This window comes from Nycticebus coucang, chromosome 8 (assembly GCF_027406575.1).
Source record: "Nycticebus coucang isolate mNycCou1 chromosome 8, mNycCou1.pri, whole genome shotgun sequence".
Classification (NCBI taxonomy): Eukaryota; Metazoa; Chordata; class Mammalia; order Primates; family Lorisidae; genus Nycticebus; species Nycticebus coucang.
This window is the reverse complement of record NC_069787.1, coordinates 58029984-58047628: the sequence shown is the minus strand read 5'-3', so window position 1 is coordinate 58047628 and position 17645 is coordinate 58029984. Positions and strand designations below refer to the sequence as shown.

General features: G+C 38.8%; 1 protein-coding gene across 1 annotated transcript in view; it reads left to right on the top strand.

Moving 5' to 3' along the window:
• LOC128591338 (collagen alpha-4(VI) chain-like) overlaps positions 1-17645 on the top strand; it is a 139090-nt gene that overhangs the window by 63487 nt on the left and 57958 nt on the right. The window contains 3 exon segments of the mRNA XM_053598826.1: positions 1548-1592; positions 10468-10521; positions 14702-14767. Coding sequence (XP_053454801.1) covers positions 1548-1592; positions 10468-10521; positions 14702-14767 — 165 coding nt within the window.

The following is a 17645-nucleotide window of genomic DNA, read 5'->3' as shown; positions in this document are numbered from 1 at the left end:
GTAGGAGTAAATCAACTATTTCACACATGTCAAATGCATTTCATTTTGCTTGCAAAGCTGGATTTTTTTTCAAAAGAGGATTTATAATGAATATATTATCTGTCTGTTGTGCCCAGCGTTCCACAAAGACCACACTGCCAAACAAGCCAAATTCACAGCAGAGTCCCTTTATTGAAGAGCAGGCTGGTGACTGCCTCAGTGTCCCAACATGGGGTTTCTGAGAGCAGCCCCGAGTGCTTAAGGGGTCGGGTTTTGAGGCTTGGTCTGCATCCTGGTTGGCACGCAGGCTGTTCAGGTGTACCCGGGTAGGGTAGCAAGCAAACATTGTACAGAAGCAGAATTTTGTGGTTAGCCATATGTCATACATTTTTGTTTTAATATTTCCCCCCTATACATTTTAGTTTCTGTATTTTCCCTCATACATCTTAGTCTCAGTATTTTCCCTACCTGGTATTACTTAAAGGTCAGTCCAGGGACAGTTTATGCCTCCTGGTTTGTTTCCTGGTGAGTTAGCTAAGCAAGAAACTTGGAGTGAACTAGAAGCAAGAAATCAGTTAGTACTTTCTCATTTATCTTGGGGCTGAACTAGACATATTTCATTTCTTTTTTTTTTTTGAAAACTTGCAGTCTGGAAATTTGCTGGGGGTTAGCTGGTATTTTTCCATTATAGCCTAGGCCTGACACTTTTTTGCTTTAGCTTAGGCCCACTAGGTCTAACATATCATTTTGAGATAGCTGGCAAAATGAAGGACTCATAATAAGAAAGTGATGGAATATTTGATGAGATGTCACTGTACCACTGCCTATTTCTTTTTACTCTTCTCACCACATTAACCTTAGTTTTTCAGTTCTTTTCTTATTTTTATTACTCCCCCAAATGCACACACACTCACTTAATTCCTCTTTAATCTGTAATCTCCTAAATTTCCATTATACGGATTAATCCAGGCATATTTACCATCATCTTTTTTTTTGAGAGAGAGTCTTGCTTTGTCACCCTTGGTAGAGTGCTGTGGTGTCAATGCTCACAACAACCTCAAACTCCTGGGCTCAAGCAATCCTCTTGTCTCAGCCTCCTAAGTAGCTGGGACTATAGGTTCCTGCCACTTGCCCAGCTATTTTTAGAGACGGGATCTAGTTCTTGCTCAGGCTGGTCTCAAACTCCTGAACTCAAGGGTTCCACCCACCTCAGCCTCCCAGAGTGCTAGTATTACAGGTGTGAGCCACTGCAATGTCCCATTTACCGTCTTCTTAAAGAAAGTCAGTGACAAAAGGACCATGTGACCACCAGAGGATGATGTTTGATGCTGTCTTGTGAAAGAATTACTTATTCGCCTTGCAAAAGTTTAAAGGAAGTCTTTTTGATCCATTCAAAATTTGAGGATTATTAAAAATCTTTTCTTCTTTTAGGTACCCAAAACTGTCAGGAAACACAATGTATAACCCTAGCAACTATTTCATAAAGAAAATAATGATTACTTATTGCAAAAATATCCACCTATACCTGTTTCTTTTGTCTCTAACGTTCTGATATTTCTTTGCTCCAGGGAAACGCGGGTGAGGAAGGTGTTGACGGCTTCGATGGAGAACAGGTACAGAAGTTTCTCATTTTATGTTTTCTTTTCTACTAATCTGGCTTTTATGCTTTTATAGAAAGTATAACTTTAATGATTAGCTACAAGTTTTAACATTCGTACTCAATAATATTCAAAGTTAATGTATGTAGTTGTTCTCATCCTCAAAACACAAGGACTCAAGACACTTAACTCTAATCCATTCCTTCCATATTACATATTATTGTTTAGTTTTTTATTTTCATCTTTTTTGGTTAAGCTCTACCAATTATAAATCATTACTATTATTGTTTTATATAGTCAATGCTTATTTTTCTTTAGCCACATGTTTACTAGTATCACTCACACCTTCCTTGCATTCATTGATGTATTCAAAAGAACACGAAAATATCAACTTTCTTTTGCCAAGTAGAGAACTTTTAGAATTTTCTTTAATGATGGCCAATTTGTGATAAACTCTTTTGTTTTCTTTTTCCTCTGAAAGTCTATTTATTTTACTTTTTTCTTGATAAATAGTTCATTGGGTAAACAATTCTGTGGTGATGATTATTTTCTCTCAGCATTTTGAACATGTGATTTCTTAGTCTATGGCTTCTATTATCTTCTACCTTTCATTATTTATGTTAGGAAGTTGCCTGTCAAAATAATTGTTCTTATGTAAACTATCTTAAAATATATATATATATCATATAGATATGTATATCCTTAAAATTTTTCCCTTTGTTTTTAGTTTTTGGCAGTTTCAATATGATGTGCTCAGGTTATTTTTATTTTTTTCTGTTAGGGTACTTGCTAGGCTTTTGAATATGAATATTTATGTCTCTTCTATACATTTTGGAAAATCCTTAGAAAATTATCATTTAAAATGTTTTATCTTTCATAGTTTCTGTATTATCTCTCTATGGAAATCTAATTTGAAATTTGTGAAATTAATATATATTTGGAGTGTTTTTGGCTGGGGGCTGGGCTTGAACCCGCCACCTCCAGCATACAGGGCCAATGCCCTACTCCTTTGAGCCACAGGTGCCACCCTCCCCAATATTTCTTAACCAGCCTTTTGTATTTTCTTTTTATTTTTTTATTGTTGGGGATTCATTGAGGGTACAGTAAGCCAGGTTACATTGATTGCAATTGTTAGGCAAAGTCCCTCTTGCAATCATGACTTGCCCAATAAAGTGTGACACACACCAAAGCCCCACCCCCTCCCTCTGTCCCTCTTTCTGCTTTTCCTCCCCACCCCATAACCTTAATTGTCATTAATTGTCCTCATATCAAAATTGAGTACATAGGATTCATGCTTCTCCATTCTTGTGATGCTTTACTAAGAATAATGTCTTCCACGTCCATCCAGGTTAATATGAAGGATGTAAAGTCTCCATTTTTTTTAATGGCTGAATAGTATTCCTTGGTATACATATACCACGGCTTGTTAATCCATTCCTGGGTTGGTGGGCATTTAGGCTGTTTCCACATTTTGGCGATTGTAAATTGAGCTGCAATAAACAGTCTAGTACAAGTGTCCTTATGATAAAAGGATTTTTTTCCTTCTGGGTAGATGCCCAGTAATGGGATTGCAGGATCAAATGGGAGGTCTAGCTTGAGTGCTTTGAGGTTTCTCCATACTTCCTTCCAGAAAGGTTGTACTAGTTTGCAGTCCCGCCAGCAGTGGAAAAGTGTTCCCTTCTCTCCACATCTACGCCAGCATCTGCAGTTTTGAGATTTTGTGATGTGGGCCATTCTCACTGGGGTTAGATGATATCTCAGGGTTGTTTTGATTTGCATTTCTCTAATATATAGAAATGAGGAACATTTTTTCATGTGTTTGTTAGCCATTCGTCTGTTGTCTTTAGAGAAAGTTCTATTCATGTCTCTTGCCCATTGATCTATGGGATTGTTGGCTTTTTTCATGTGGATTAATTTGAGTTCTCTATAGATCCTAGTTATCAAGCTTTTGTCTGATTGAAAATATGCAAATATCCTTTCCCATTGTGTAGGTTGTCTCTTTGCTTTGGTTATTGTCTCCTTAGCTGTACAGAAGCTTTTCAGTTTAATGAAGTCCCATTTGTTTATTTTTGTTGTTGTTGCAATTGCCATGGCAGTCTTCTTCATGAAGTCTTTCCCCAGGCCAATATCTTCCAGTGTTTTTCCTATGCTTTCTTGGAGGATTTTTATTGTTTCATGCCTTAAATTTAAGTCCTTTATCCATCTTGAATCAATTTTTGTGAGTGGGGAAAGGTGTGGGTCCAGTTTCAGTCTTTTACATGTAGACATCCAGTTCTCCCAACACCATTTATTGAATAGGGAGTCTTTCCCCCAAGGTATGTTCTTGTTTGGTTTATCAAAGATTAGGTGGTTGTAAAATGTTAGTTTCATTTCTTGGTTTTCAATTCGATTCCAAGTGTCTATGTCTCTGTTTTTGTGCCAGTACCATGCTGTCTTGAGCACTATGGCTTTGTAGTATAGACTAAAATCTGGTATGCTGATGCCCCCAGCTTTATTTTTGGTACAGAGAACTGCCTTAGCTATACGCGGTTTTTTCTGGTTCCATACAAAATGCAGAATCATTTTTTCCAAATCTTGAAAGTACGATGTTGGTATTTTGATAGGAATGGCATTGAATAGGTAGATTGCTTTGGGAAGTATAGACATTTTAACAATGTTGATTCTTCCCATCCATGAGCATGGTATGTTCTTCCATTTGTTAATATCCTCTGCTATTTCCTTTCTGAGGATTTCATAGTTTTCTTTATAGAGGTCCTTCACCTCCTTCGTTAGGTATACTCCTAGGTATTTCATTTTCTTTGAGACTATGGTGAAGGGAGTTGTGTCCTTAATTAGCTTCTCATCTTGACTGTTATTGGTGTATACAAAGGCTACTGACTTGTGGACATTGATTTTATATCCTGAAACATTACTGTATTTTTTGATGACTTCTAGGAGTCTTGTGGTTGAGTCTTTGGGGTTCTCTAAGTATAAGATCATGTCATCAGCAAAGAGGGAGAGTTTGACCTCCTCTGCTCCCATTTGGATTCCCTTTATTTCCTTGTCTTGCCTAATTGTATTGGCTAGAACTTCCAGCACTACGTTGAATAGTAAAGGTGACAGAGGACAACCTTGTCTGGTTCCAGTTCTAAGAGAAAAAGCTTTCAGTTTTACTCTGTTCAGTAAAATATTAGCTGTGGGTTTTTCATAGATAGTTTCAATCAGTTTTAGAATTGTGCCACCTATGCCTATACTCTTCAGTGTTCTAATTAGAAAAGGATGCTGGATTTTATCAAATGCTTTTTCTGCATCTATTGAGAGGATCATGTGATCTTTATTTTTGCCTCTGTTAATATGGTGGATAACGTTTATGTACTTGCATATGTTAAACCAGCCTTGCATCCCTGGGATGAAGCCTGCTTGATCATGATAAATTACTTTTTTGATGATAAGCTGTAATCTATTGGCTAGGATTTTGTTGAGAATTTTTGCATCTATATTCATGAGTGAGATTAGTCTGAAATTCTCCTTTTTGTTTGGATCTTTTCCTGGTTTTGGTATCAGGGTGATGTTTGCTTCATAGAATGTGTTGGGTAAGATTCCATCTTCCTCAATTTTTGGAATAATTTCTGCAGTAGAGGAATAAGCTCTTTCTTGAAGGTTTGATAGAATTCTGGTGTGAAGCCATCTGGACCAGGGCATTTTTTGGTTGGAAGATTTTTTATTGTTTCTTTGATCTCAGTGCTTGAAATTGGTCTGTTCAGGAGCTCTATTTCTTCCTGGCTGAGTCTAGGGAGAGGGTGTGATTCCAAATATTGATCCATTTCCTTCACATTGTCAAATTTCTGGGCATAGAGTTTCTGGTAGTATTCAGAGATGATCTCTTGTATCTCTGTGGGATCAGCTATTATTTCCCCTTTATCATTTCTGATTGAGGTGACTAGAGATTTTACTTTTCTATTTCTCGTTAGTCTGGCCAATGGTTTATCTATTTTATTTATGTTTTCAAAAAACTAACTCCTTGTTTCATTAATTTTCTGAATGATTCTTTTGTTTTCAATTTCATTGATCTCTGATTTGATTTTGGATATTTCTTTTCTTCTACTGAGTTTAGGCTTAGATTGTTCTTCTTTTTCCAAATCCATAAGATGACTTGTGAGATTGTTGATGCACTCTCTTTCTGTTTTTCGAATGTAGGCATCTAAAGCGATGAATTTTCCTCTCAAAACTGCTTTTGCAGTATGCCATAGGTTTTGGTAGCTTATGCTTTCATTGTTGTTATGCTCAAGGAAGTTGATGATGTCCTGTTTTATTTCTTCTGCACCCATCTGTTATTCAACAGAAGATTGTTTAATTTCCATGCCTTTGTGTGGGGTCGAGCATTTTTATTAGAGTTGAGTTCCACCTTTAGTGCCTTATGGTCTGAGAAGATACAAGGTAAAATTTCAATTCTTTTGATTCTGTTGATATTTGTTTTGTGTCCCAGGATATGATCAATTTTGGAGAATGTTCCATGGGGTGATGAGAAGAATGTATATTCTTTATCTTTGGGGTGGAGTGTTCTATATGAGTCTATCAAGCACAGTTGTTCTAGGGTCTCATTTAAATCTCTTATATCTTTGTTTAATTTCTGTTTAGAGGATCTGTCCAGCTCTGTAAGAGGAGTGTTAAGTCCCCTGTTATTATGGTATTATCAGATATCATATTGCTCAGACTGATTAAGTTCTGTTTCAAGAATCTGGGAGCGTTTAAATTGGGTGCATAAATATTTAGAATTGAAACATCTTCTTGTTGTATTTTTTCCTTGACCAATATAAAGTGACCATCTTTGTCTTTTTTGACTTTGGTTGCTTTAAATCCACATGAATCTGAAAATAAGATTGCAACTCGTCTTTTGTTCTGAATGCCATTTGCCTGAAAAATTGCCTTCCAACCCTTGACTTGGAGCTTTAATTTGTCTTTTGAAGCCAGGTGTGTTTCTTGCAGACAGCAAATGGATGGCTTGTGTTTTTTAATCCAGTCAGCCAATCTATGTCTCTTCAGTGGGGAGTTCAAGCCATTACCTTTTATTGAGATAATTGATAAGTGTGGTAGTATTCTATTCATCTTATTTTGTGAGAGTCCCTTGCTTAGTTTTATCTTTTGCATCAGTGTGGAGGTTAGGTTCTGTCCTTTAATTTCTGAGTTCTTACTTTGCTGCTGATCCATTGTTGTGGTCAGTGTGCAGAAGTATTTCCTGTAGAGCTGGTCTTGTGGCGAATTTTCTCAATGCTTGTATATCCGTAAATGATTTGATTTCTCCGTCAATTTTGAAGCTTAGCTTAGCAGGGTACAGAATTCTGGGCTGGAAATTGTTCTGTTTAAGTAGATTAAAGGTAGATGACCATTGTCCTCTTGCTTGGAAAGTTTCATTAGAGAAGTCTGCAGTCACTCTGATGGATTTGCCCCTGTAGGTCAACTGGCGCTTACTCCTGGCAGCTTGCAGAATCTTTTCTTTTGTCTTGACTTTGGACAGGTTCATCACAATGTGTCTTGGAGAAGCTCGGTTAGAGTTGAGGCGACCTGGGGTCCGATATCCCTCTGAAAGCAGTGTGTCAGAATCTTTGGTGATATTTGGGAAATTTTCTTTTATAATATTCTCTAGTATGGCTTCCATTCCTATGAGGCAGTCTTCTTCCCCTTTTGGGATTCCTATAACTCGTATGTTGGAATGCTTCATAAAGTCCCATAATTCTGACAGTGAACGTTCTGCTTTCTCTCTCTTCTTTTCTGCCTTTTACTGTCTGAGTTATCTCAAGAACTTTGTTTTCTACCTCTGAAATTCTTTCTTCTGCATGGTCTAACCTGTTGCTGATACTTTCCATTGCATCTTTAAGTTCCCTAATTGACTGTTTCAGTTCCTTCAGGTCTGCTGTATCCTTTTTATATTCTTCATATCGTTTATCTCTTATTTGATTCTGTTTTTGGATTTCCTTTTGGTTATTTTCCACTTTATTAGCAATTTCCTTCATTGTTTCCATCATTTCTTTCATTGTTTTTATCATGTGTATTCTAAATTCCCTTTCTGTCATTCCTAACATTTCTTTACAGGTGGAATCCTCTGCATTAGGTACCTCATGGTCCCTTGGCGGGGTTGTTCTGGACTGGTTCTTCATGTTGCCTGGAGTTTTCTGCTGATTCTTCCTCATGAGTGATTTCTTTTATCTGTTTCCTTGCCCTAATTTTCCTTTCACTTCCTCTTGCTCTTTAAGTTCTCATGCCTATGGACTAAGGGTTAGATGAGTCCTTTTGGTACAGGACCATAAGGGTTAGAAGGTTGAAGAGCAAGAAAGGGATGAAAGAAAGGAGGACCGAGTGAAAAGAAAAAAAAAAATAGAGAAAGGAGAGGGGATTGGTGAAAGGAATATTGACAAAAATAAGAGAGGCACAGAAATAGAGAGACAGAGCTATATAGGTGTACAGTAGGGTACTTTGACACAACCTTTAAAAAAAAACCACCTTCTGGGGGTGCCCAGTTTGGTGGTTCCCTTGAAGTCAGCATCTCTTTGCTAACCTGATCAGACACAGTACCCTACCTCCACCAAGTAGAGAGGAAAGACAAAAATGCTATAAATGAAACCAAAACAAGCAAACAGAAAACTTTATGGGATAAAATTGGGTGAAAAACCAAATAATAGTGGTAGAAACAGTAGCAAAAATGACGTTCTAGTTTTTAAAAAAAGGCAGCAATGGGAAATTATAATTAAACTAGAAAAATTGAGAAGGAAAAAAGATCTGTACAGAAAAGATTGAAATTAAAAAACCAAACAACATCAACAACATCAAAATAAACAAAAAAACAACCAAACAAACAAGCAAAAAAAAAAAACAAGAAAAAAAAACAAAACACAACCAAAAACGAAGCAGTATGTATATGTTGTTGAATATTGTCTGGGCAACACGTGGTCTTCTGGGGTATGAGATGTTAATCACAGTTCTGATACGACTGGAGGCTGCTGTTTTCTCAAACCCCAGCAGGTAGACACCCTAAATCTCTCTTCAGCCCACTTAAAAGGCACTTTGAACTTGTAAACTTGCTGAGCAGAAGCCTTCTGAGGAAAGTGCTTGATGGTGGAATCACTGCTGAAGTGGCTATCCACTTACCCAGTGTGCCAAAACCGGTCTCACTCTGCCCCTGAGGGTTAGGGCTGCAAGGCGGCTCAGACCCCGCCCTTAGGCTACTCGGTGCTGGGGTACCAGCTCCCACCCGATTCTAGCTCTGCAACCCTGAGGGCAGAGCTTGCTGGGACAGATCACTCACAATGGCTCCCTGTGGCCCACAGCCAAACACCATTAGCTCCATCTGGCTCAGCAGCTCAGACTGGGGCCCTAGACAACGGCCAAAGTTCTCCGCATTCCCACCCAGGCTCTCCCCAAGGCAGCCCAACGGAGTGCCAAGTCCAATGACACCAAAACAGTTCACAGGTAAGGCCTTTCCAGTTTGCAGTCTCACTGCTACTGAACTTACAGTTGCAGGCAGGTTTAGACTGGTTGAACACATGTGACCACTTGCCGGTTTTCCACTGTTTTAGTCCTCCTCTTGGGGTCCAGAAGTCTCTCGCTGACTCTCTGTATCCTTGCAGGGGTGAGGATAGGCAGATCCCACCAGCCAGAGATGCCTGGAGTCCTATCTCCCCAGACTCACGGTGCCCAGATGCAAGGAAGCTGTTACTCGGCCGCCATCTTGCTCTCCTCCCCTGTATTTTCTATTTCTTTGTCATTCTGTGCTGGATTCTGTATGATTTCTCTAGTTTCTAGTTCATTACTTCTCATCTTACTTGTATTTAGTATGCTACTTGATCTAAAAATTGAATTTTTCATTTCAATTGTCTTATTTTTCACTTCAAAGAGTTTTTTTGGATTCTTTTAAAAATCTACTTGATCTCTTTACATAGTTGCTCATTATTTTGCTCATTCTGTTTTTAGCAATTGAAGCATATCGAATATATTTATTTTATATTTAGTGAATGATAATTCCAATATTTGGAATCATTGTGGGTCTGATATTGTTTCTTTTGTTTCTACTGATTTTTCCTTCAGGATGTCTCCTTCGTGTATATTGTGACTTTTGATTTAAACTCATTTTTGATGGAACTTTATCTGTGAAAATTCATTAAATCCTGGGCTGAGATTGTTTGCTTCTGCTATGTTTCTACTGGGACTACCTCCTGGGAGCACTTTAAAATAAATTGGCAGCCTGAGGTTTTTGATAACATGAAGACACACACACACACACACACACACACACACACACACACACACACACACACACACACACACTGGTTTCATGAAGCCCTCTGGACAACCAAGAACTATTATCATTTTGAATTTCTTCTTCCTTCATATTCTGAATCACAAGGATTTCTCCTTTTATCAGCTCACTAATATATGTGAAATATGTTATAATTTGTCTGAAATTTTGTTTATGTATTTATTTATTTATTTTTTTGAGACAAAGCCTCAAGCTGTTGCCCTGGGTAGAGTGCTGTGGCATCACAGCTCACAGCAACCTCAAACTCCTGGGCTCAAGCAATTCTCTTGCCTCCGCCTCCCAAGTAGCTGGGACTACAGGCACCTGCCACAACGCCTGGCTATTTTTTGGTTGTAGTTGTCATTGTCGTTTGGTGGTCCGGGCTGGATTCGAACCCGTCAGCTCAGGTGTATGTGGCTGGCACCTTAGCCTCTTGAGCCACAGGTGTGAAATTTTAAACTGATTTTAATGGGATGATTGTTCAGTGCATCTAGTCACGTTGTCAGAAATAGAGTGGAAAGAAAGTTTCTACTCTTGACTAGAATGTAAAGCTACATACAAAAGTTTTTGATGTGACTAATACACGAAAGATTCTTTGTGTATTTATTTTTCTTTTTTTAGGGTGCTCATGGAGTTCCAGGATTGCCTGGAGAAAAAGGAAATAGAGGAAATCAGGTAAAATATGAGGATATTCTCTCATTTTTTAAACTGAATAACCTGACATGGGCAGTTTATTTTTATTTATTTTTTTAAATTTATTGTTTTTCTTTTTTTTCAAGCAACCTTTAGTGTTTGACAGTTTATTTTTAAACTGTGGGAAAGAATCACCTAGTGGTTTAAATACTAGGTTGAGCGTTAAAGACCAATCAATATTATCAATAGATCACTATTTGGAAGCTTTATGCAGGACTTGATTTTGTGGACGGTTAAATGAGTAATATACATCTTGTGACTTAACCTTTTGTGCTTTAGAACAGTTATGATGTCACTCCCCATCTTACAAATTTTTCATAGTTCCTGTACCCAAGGCCTTTTAACTACATTCTCCATCAATCTCAGTCAAGAAGCGTCCTTCACAAATTGTACTACTTTTGCCCCCTGAACATTGCTCATGTATTTGCTCATGCCAGTTGCCTCTCTTGGAATACCTTTTCCCTGTTTCTGTCTCCAGGGCTTAATTTGAAAATCACTTTTCTTAATGTCCCACTCCTTTTTTTAATTTTTCCTCATGATGGCTTCCTTGGCCATGTCAATCTGTGGTGATCACTCTTCTGTACATCCTTACAACTTATTATTATTATTTGTACTATCTGCTTGACACTGATCACACATTGCCTCATGCTGATGAGTCTATGGGAGGGATATCAGATACCTGGTGTATGTACTGCAGCTCTCACTCCCTATGCCCATGGCAGACATTACTGACTAATTATGGAGTCCAACATGGATGAAGGATCCAGGTCAACACAGAAGCATAATCAGCTTCTGTTGACAGATAGGATTACAAATGGGAGTGAAATTTATTTATTTATGCTTCTTTGTACTCTTAAGGAGTTAGAGTAATACTTTTACTTCAAGGATGCACAATTAATGGTGTAGACAGAATTTTTGGTAAGTAAAACAGGGAGAATCAGAAGACATGGTTCTTAATATCAAACCTGAAGTGTGCAGATCAGGTTTTGGAGAAGTTGAGGGATACCACACTGCTATAACACTGGAGTGATTTCAGTTTCAGTTGAATTTTGTAAAATTCGGTAAGCAGCTGTTAAGTGCCTTCTGCCTGTGGAACATTTTTTTCCAAACACAAAGAAGAGTTCCAAGATACGTAAACCATGGCTTTGACTGAAAAAGAGCTTGTTAGCTGGTACAGAAGATTAAACTGGAACAGGAAGAACTATAATACAAGACAGGATAAGATAGGGTAATAATGGTGCAAATAAAGAATCAGTGTTAGCACAGTGACTTTAGGAGGATGCTAAAATAGAGTGGCTTTTCTTTGATCATCAGAATTGATTAAGCATATATTATAATCCAGGCATAATTCTAGAATGAGGGACAAAGCAGACATGGGTGTTATATTTTAGGATTGGCCTCTAGGAGGACAGACAGACATTAATAGAATAATCATGGAAGTAGATGTAAGCTTCTTGCTTAGGTAAACATATGGACAGGGAAATGACAGGGGTTCTTATCCATCCTGTGCACTCAGGAAGTTTTCATCAAGGAAGTGGAGATGGGAGGAAATTTAAAGAATGATGAGGAAGGAGAGAAAGGGGCAAGAGAATAGCCTACTATATTAAAGCTCTGTGACATTTGAGCAGGTGCCAAAGGGTGGAGAGGACACAGGCATTCTGGGGAACATAGAAGAACAAGATATTTTTCACTCTGATCTCTGCGAGAAGGAATGGGCAAGAGATACAAGGTATTCCAGGGTAAGGAAAAGGCACAAGGAACAGATGAGAGGTAGAAGAACTTAGGGTAGCTTTGAAAAAACAAGGATTCCAATTTAATAGCAGTGGAGGATAAAATAAAAAGTAGTGGGAATAAAGTCTAGAAAGGCATTTTGGTTGACTCCAAATTTGTTTGACTCCAAATTGCCTTTCTAGACTTTATTCCCACTCTGGGAACTATAATTGTATTATAGTTCTTCCTGTGCCAGTTTAATCTCCTGTACCAGCTAATAAGCTCTTTTTTGGTCATGGCAGTCTTAAGGCCATGCTTATGAGTTTTTTTTTCTTCTATTGAGTAATCAAGGGCTATTAAGGGTTCTAGGCAAGGGAGACACATATTTGAAGTTACAGTTTTAGAATATTACTCTAGTGCAAATATCTTTGTTGTGAAATGATTTTTGGCCATATAAATCATATATAAAATTAGCACATTGTACTCCATAAATGCATTAACGTATACAGTTATGATTTAATAAAAGAACATAAATAAAAAAATAAAAATAAATAAAATTGAAAAAAAAGAATAACTCTAGAAGCCAAGTGTCTGTGTTAGAAAAAGGAGGGACTAGAAGAAGGGCAAATCATAATGAGAACCATATGCTGACTCGGAGCGTTTAAATTTATTATTTTATTAATTCCTGCAATGGCCCTGTATGATGGGTACCTCTGTTTCACAAATGAGAAAATGGAGTTAGAGAAGTCAAAGAAATCTTGGCTATTTAGTAAATTAAACAGGAGGATCGGAATTTAGTATTATCTACGTCCCTTTACATTATTCTATTAGGCCTTGAGAGAGGTAAAGAGGGGTCTTAAGTAAGATGAAGAGGTGGCTTCTTTGGGAGCCTAGAGAACATTCCATTTCCTATGTGTCTGAGAGTGGGAACAGCCATTCTGTCTTCATCACACATACCCTCCAGAGGCAGACATCTGACATCATTTGAAGAAGGGATCTCCCCCACTCCGTGGCTCTGTAGGACATAGAGATGGCCCAATAATGGCAGGTTTTAAGAGAGGCAATTTTTCACTTATTGTGTCACAGTCTAATGGTAACTTTTTTCACTTCTCTGCTTCCCTGTCTGCAGCAATCACAGTTAGGGGCTCTGGAAGCATTTTTCTGTCCTTTCTTCTCTGGCACTACTGCCTACACCCATGATGGAGAAAACCTATTTTTTTTCTACATGTGTTTCTACCCCTCCCTAATGTGGAGCATTAGGGAAGGATGGAAAGATCAAAGAATTTGATGGTGGGGAGACCTGGATCCAACTTTCTAGCCTCAGGTCCCACATGTACAAATGGTTTAATTCCTGAGTTGTGAGGATTAAGCGAGGGAATCACTTTACCCCACTTAGTCCAAAAACAATAGATTCTGGCATGGATGCAAAGAGAAAGGAATGCTTATACTGTTGTTGGGGCTGAAAATCAGTACAATGTCTGTCGAAAACAGTGTGGAGAGTCCTCAAAGAACTAACCCTACCATTTGATCCAGCAATTCCACAGAGTATTTATCCAAAGGAAAAGAAGTCATTTTTCCAAAAAGATACATGCATGTAAATGTTTATTACAACACAATTCTCAATTGCAAAGATGTAGAATCAACCCAAGTGCCCATCAATTCAAGAGTGGATTAACAAAATGTGGTATACTTGTATGTATGTTATGGACTACTATACAGCCACGAAGAATGATGAATTAAGGCCTTTTGCAACAATTTGGATGGAACTAGAGATCATTATCCTAAGTGACGTATCTAAAGAATGGGAAAACAAATACCACATGTACTCACTATTGAACTGAAACTAACTGATGAACACCCATGTGCACAGAGTGAAGTAAAACTCAGTGGACTCAGTGGAAAGCAAGCAGGGAGGAGGGGGGAGTAGGAGATGGGCAAAAACCTACCTAATGGGTACAAGGAACACAGTCTGAGTGATGGGCACACTTATAACCCTGACTCAAGAATAACAAAATCAATAGGTGTAACCAAAAACATTTGCCTCCATGTAATTTTTTTTTTTTTTTGAGACAGAGCCTCAAGCTGTTGCCCTGGGTAGAGTGCTGTGGTGTTACAGCTCACAGCAACCTTCAACTCCTGGGCTTAAGCGATTCTCTTGCCTCAGCCTCCCAAGTAGCTGGGACTACAGGTGATTGCCACAATGCCCAGCTATTTTGTGGTTGTAATTGTCATTGTTTTTGGCAGGCCCAGGCTGGGTTCAAACCTGCCAGCCCTGGTGCATGTGGCTGGTGCTCTAGCCGCTAAGCTACAGGCGCTGAGCCAAGAAGGGTCTACTTTGGTTGTGTCTTTTCTTTCTTTCTTTCCTTCCTTTTTTTTTCGTTTCTTTCACCATCCTTTCTATAATTTCTTTTCTTATTTTCCATTTGGGGTAATCAATCTTTTGTTTTCTCAGGGGGATCCTGGAACAAATAGTTACATTCAAGGCCCTAAGGGAGAAAAAGGAAGGCGCAGGCATCAGGTGAGATGGTTTCATTCCCTTGGGGAGAATACTAAACTTGAGAACAGATGCTAGCTCGTCTAGAAGGCTTAAGCATTCCAGTTGTATCAGCACAGAGAACCAGAGAGGAAATCGGTGGGAATCTACAGTCCATGGAGATGGGAGCTCTGAATACTAATCCCCATGTACATCTTTGCTTTCGTATCCTTATCTCATAGCTTTTTTCCCCCCATACAAATCCTATCTCCCACAACACTAGTAATACAAGTCACTTTACCTCTTTTGTTGTTGGTTTCAGGCTGTACATAATGAAAGCATTAGACTCCATGAGAACTAAGATATTTCTAGTTTCGAATTCTCCAATTTTCTAATGATATACTGCCTTAAAAGGTTTTCAGGGTCATTAGGCTGCTGGCTTGTTTTCTATCACAGCCAGGGCTAGTGGAAACATATTGGGTATTACCCAGAAGACCAAAAATCACATGATAACAAATATATTTGTACCAGAATGTTTATTGAAGCCCAATTCATAATTGCTAAGTCATGGAAAAAGCCCAAGTGCCCATCAATCCACGAATGGATTAATAAATTGTGCTGTATGTACACCATGGAATATTATGCAGCCTTAAAGAAAGATGGAGACTTTACCTCTTTCATGTTTACATGGATGGAGCTGGAACATATTCTTCTTAGTAAAGTATCTCAAGAATGGAAGAAAAAGTATTCAATGTACTCAGCCCTGCTATGAAACTGATTTATGGCTTTCATATGAAAGCTATAACCCAGTTATAACCTAAGAATATGGGGAAGGGGGAGAGGGAAGGGAGGGAGGGGGGAGGATGGGTGGAGGGAGAGTGATTAGTGGGATTACACCTGCGGTGCATCTTACAAAGGTACATGTGAAACTTAGTAAATGTAGAATATAAATGTCTTAACACAATAACTAGGAAAATGCCAGGAAGGCTATGTTAACCAGTGTGATGAAAATGTGTCAAATGATCTATAAAACCAGCGTATGTTGCCCCATGATCGCATTAATGCCGCGGGCCACCCAGTCATCATCAAAGGAGCCCTCTGGTCCCGGTAACGGGGGGCCGTAGCCGTAGCACACAGAGGCTCCATCTCCCCTTCTATAGCATCTTCTGCTGCAACATTCTCATATATAGGCTGACTTTTAGAGTCAGAAGCAGTTTCACGTACGAATGCTTCAAAAGACGTGGTGTCAGTCAATAACTCTCTAATCTGTAACCATAGGGGAAAAGTCTGAGCGGGGAGTGTATGTTCCCCGTTCGCCTGCATATAACGGCGCATTTCCCGTCCAACTCTTTTCCAATCATCCAAAGACAGTGACCCTTCTTCCACGAACCAAGGGCTGACATGCTTAATAAAATGCATAAGATCCTCCAACCGCTTGAGGGACACATTGAACCCGTTTTTAGCCAACATATGCTGTAACATAATACTCAACATTCTTTCTTCCTTAGTTAGTGCGTGCCCCATGAATCCTGTGATTACTTACACTTAACCGGTCAGCCTTTACCGGCGGGACTGCAGCTCCCTGGTAAGAGCCGTCCTCAACCTTGAAAAAGAAAGAAAAAGAGAGAAGATTACCTGTCCTTCAGGTCCCTGTTCGAGGCGCCACCTGCCGCGGACCGCCCTGTCGGTGGGCTCCAGTCCGAGGGAAAGTAGGGAGAAGGAACGAGGAAGGTTGAGAGATCGGCGAAGGAATGTCCTTCGCCGATCTCTCAACCTTCCTCGTTCCTTCTCCCTACTTTCCCTCGGACTGGAGCCCACCGACAGGGCGGTCCGCGGCACATTAATGTACACAGCTATGATTTAATAATAAAAAAAAATAAAAAAAGAAACATATTGGGTATTAGCAATTTCTAGTTCTGAAGACTTGAAGCTTTGTGATAAAGGGAAAAAGACTTGTTAACCTGATAGATATTAACTTCTTAGAAGCCGTTTTTATGTCTTAGATACTAAAATGCATGATTCTAAAAATGATTAGAATAACCCAAGTTCTTCAGTCCTCATATGTCATTAGTTTCCAAGAATATGAGGTCCATGTAGCAAAATGTTTATAACTGGAAAGGTATCTTGATTTACCTCGAGTTCCAAATTTTCATCCTTTGACAAAACCATAGGACATTGGCTCTCCTCTCTAGATTGTGGCTAGCTAGCATTCCTTTTATATATGCTTTTATATATTCCTTTTATATATATTATATATAATATAAAATATATATAATAATACATAATCATAATATATATTATAATATATAATCCTTTTATATATATATTAACAGGACCTGAGTTAAATCCAGTTTGTAAGAAGATGATTATTATGTAGACAAATGAGAAATCCATCATGACTTTATGCAAAAATCTCTCACCCAGTCATTAATTACAGTTGTTTTGGATAAACTCCATTGAGAAGATTCCCTGTGGTGAGTTGAGATCGGATAGCCCCTTGAACAGCCACTCAGTTGGCTATGAGACTGAGTCTCGGGAAGAGCAGGGTAGTACCTCTTAACCCATGGGGGCCTCATTCTTCATCTGTAAGGTGGGAAGATCAGAGAAAGCATTTTGAAGCTTGCCTGAATTAGTGGCTATAACGGGAAGAAAGATTAAAATTTGTTTCTAATGAGCTTGGTTCTGTGGTTTGCTCAAGGTTTTACTGCTGGGTAGAAACCCAGGCCTCTAGCAAACTGTCCAGTGCTGTGTCCATTACAGCACCAGAGCCACAGCGAGGGCCTCGTGTTCCAGCTTTCATAGGTCTCCATTGCTTTAGCCAAGGATTAGTCTTGAACATCAGGTCCCTATCAGATCCCTGAATTGTATGTCTTAGCAAAGATTGCAGCCCTCTGAGGCAGTGCCATATCATATTATGCTTGTG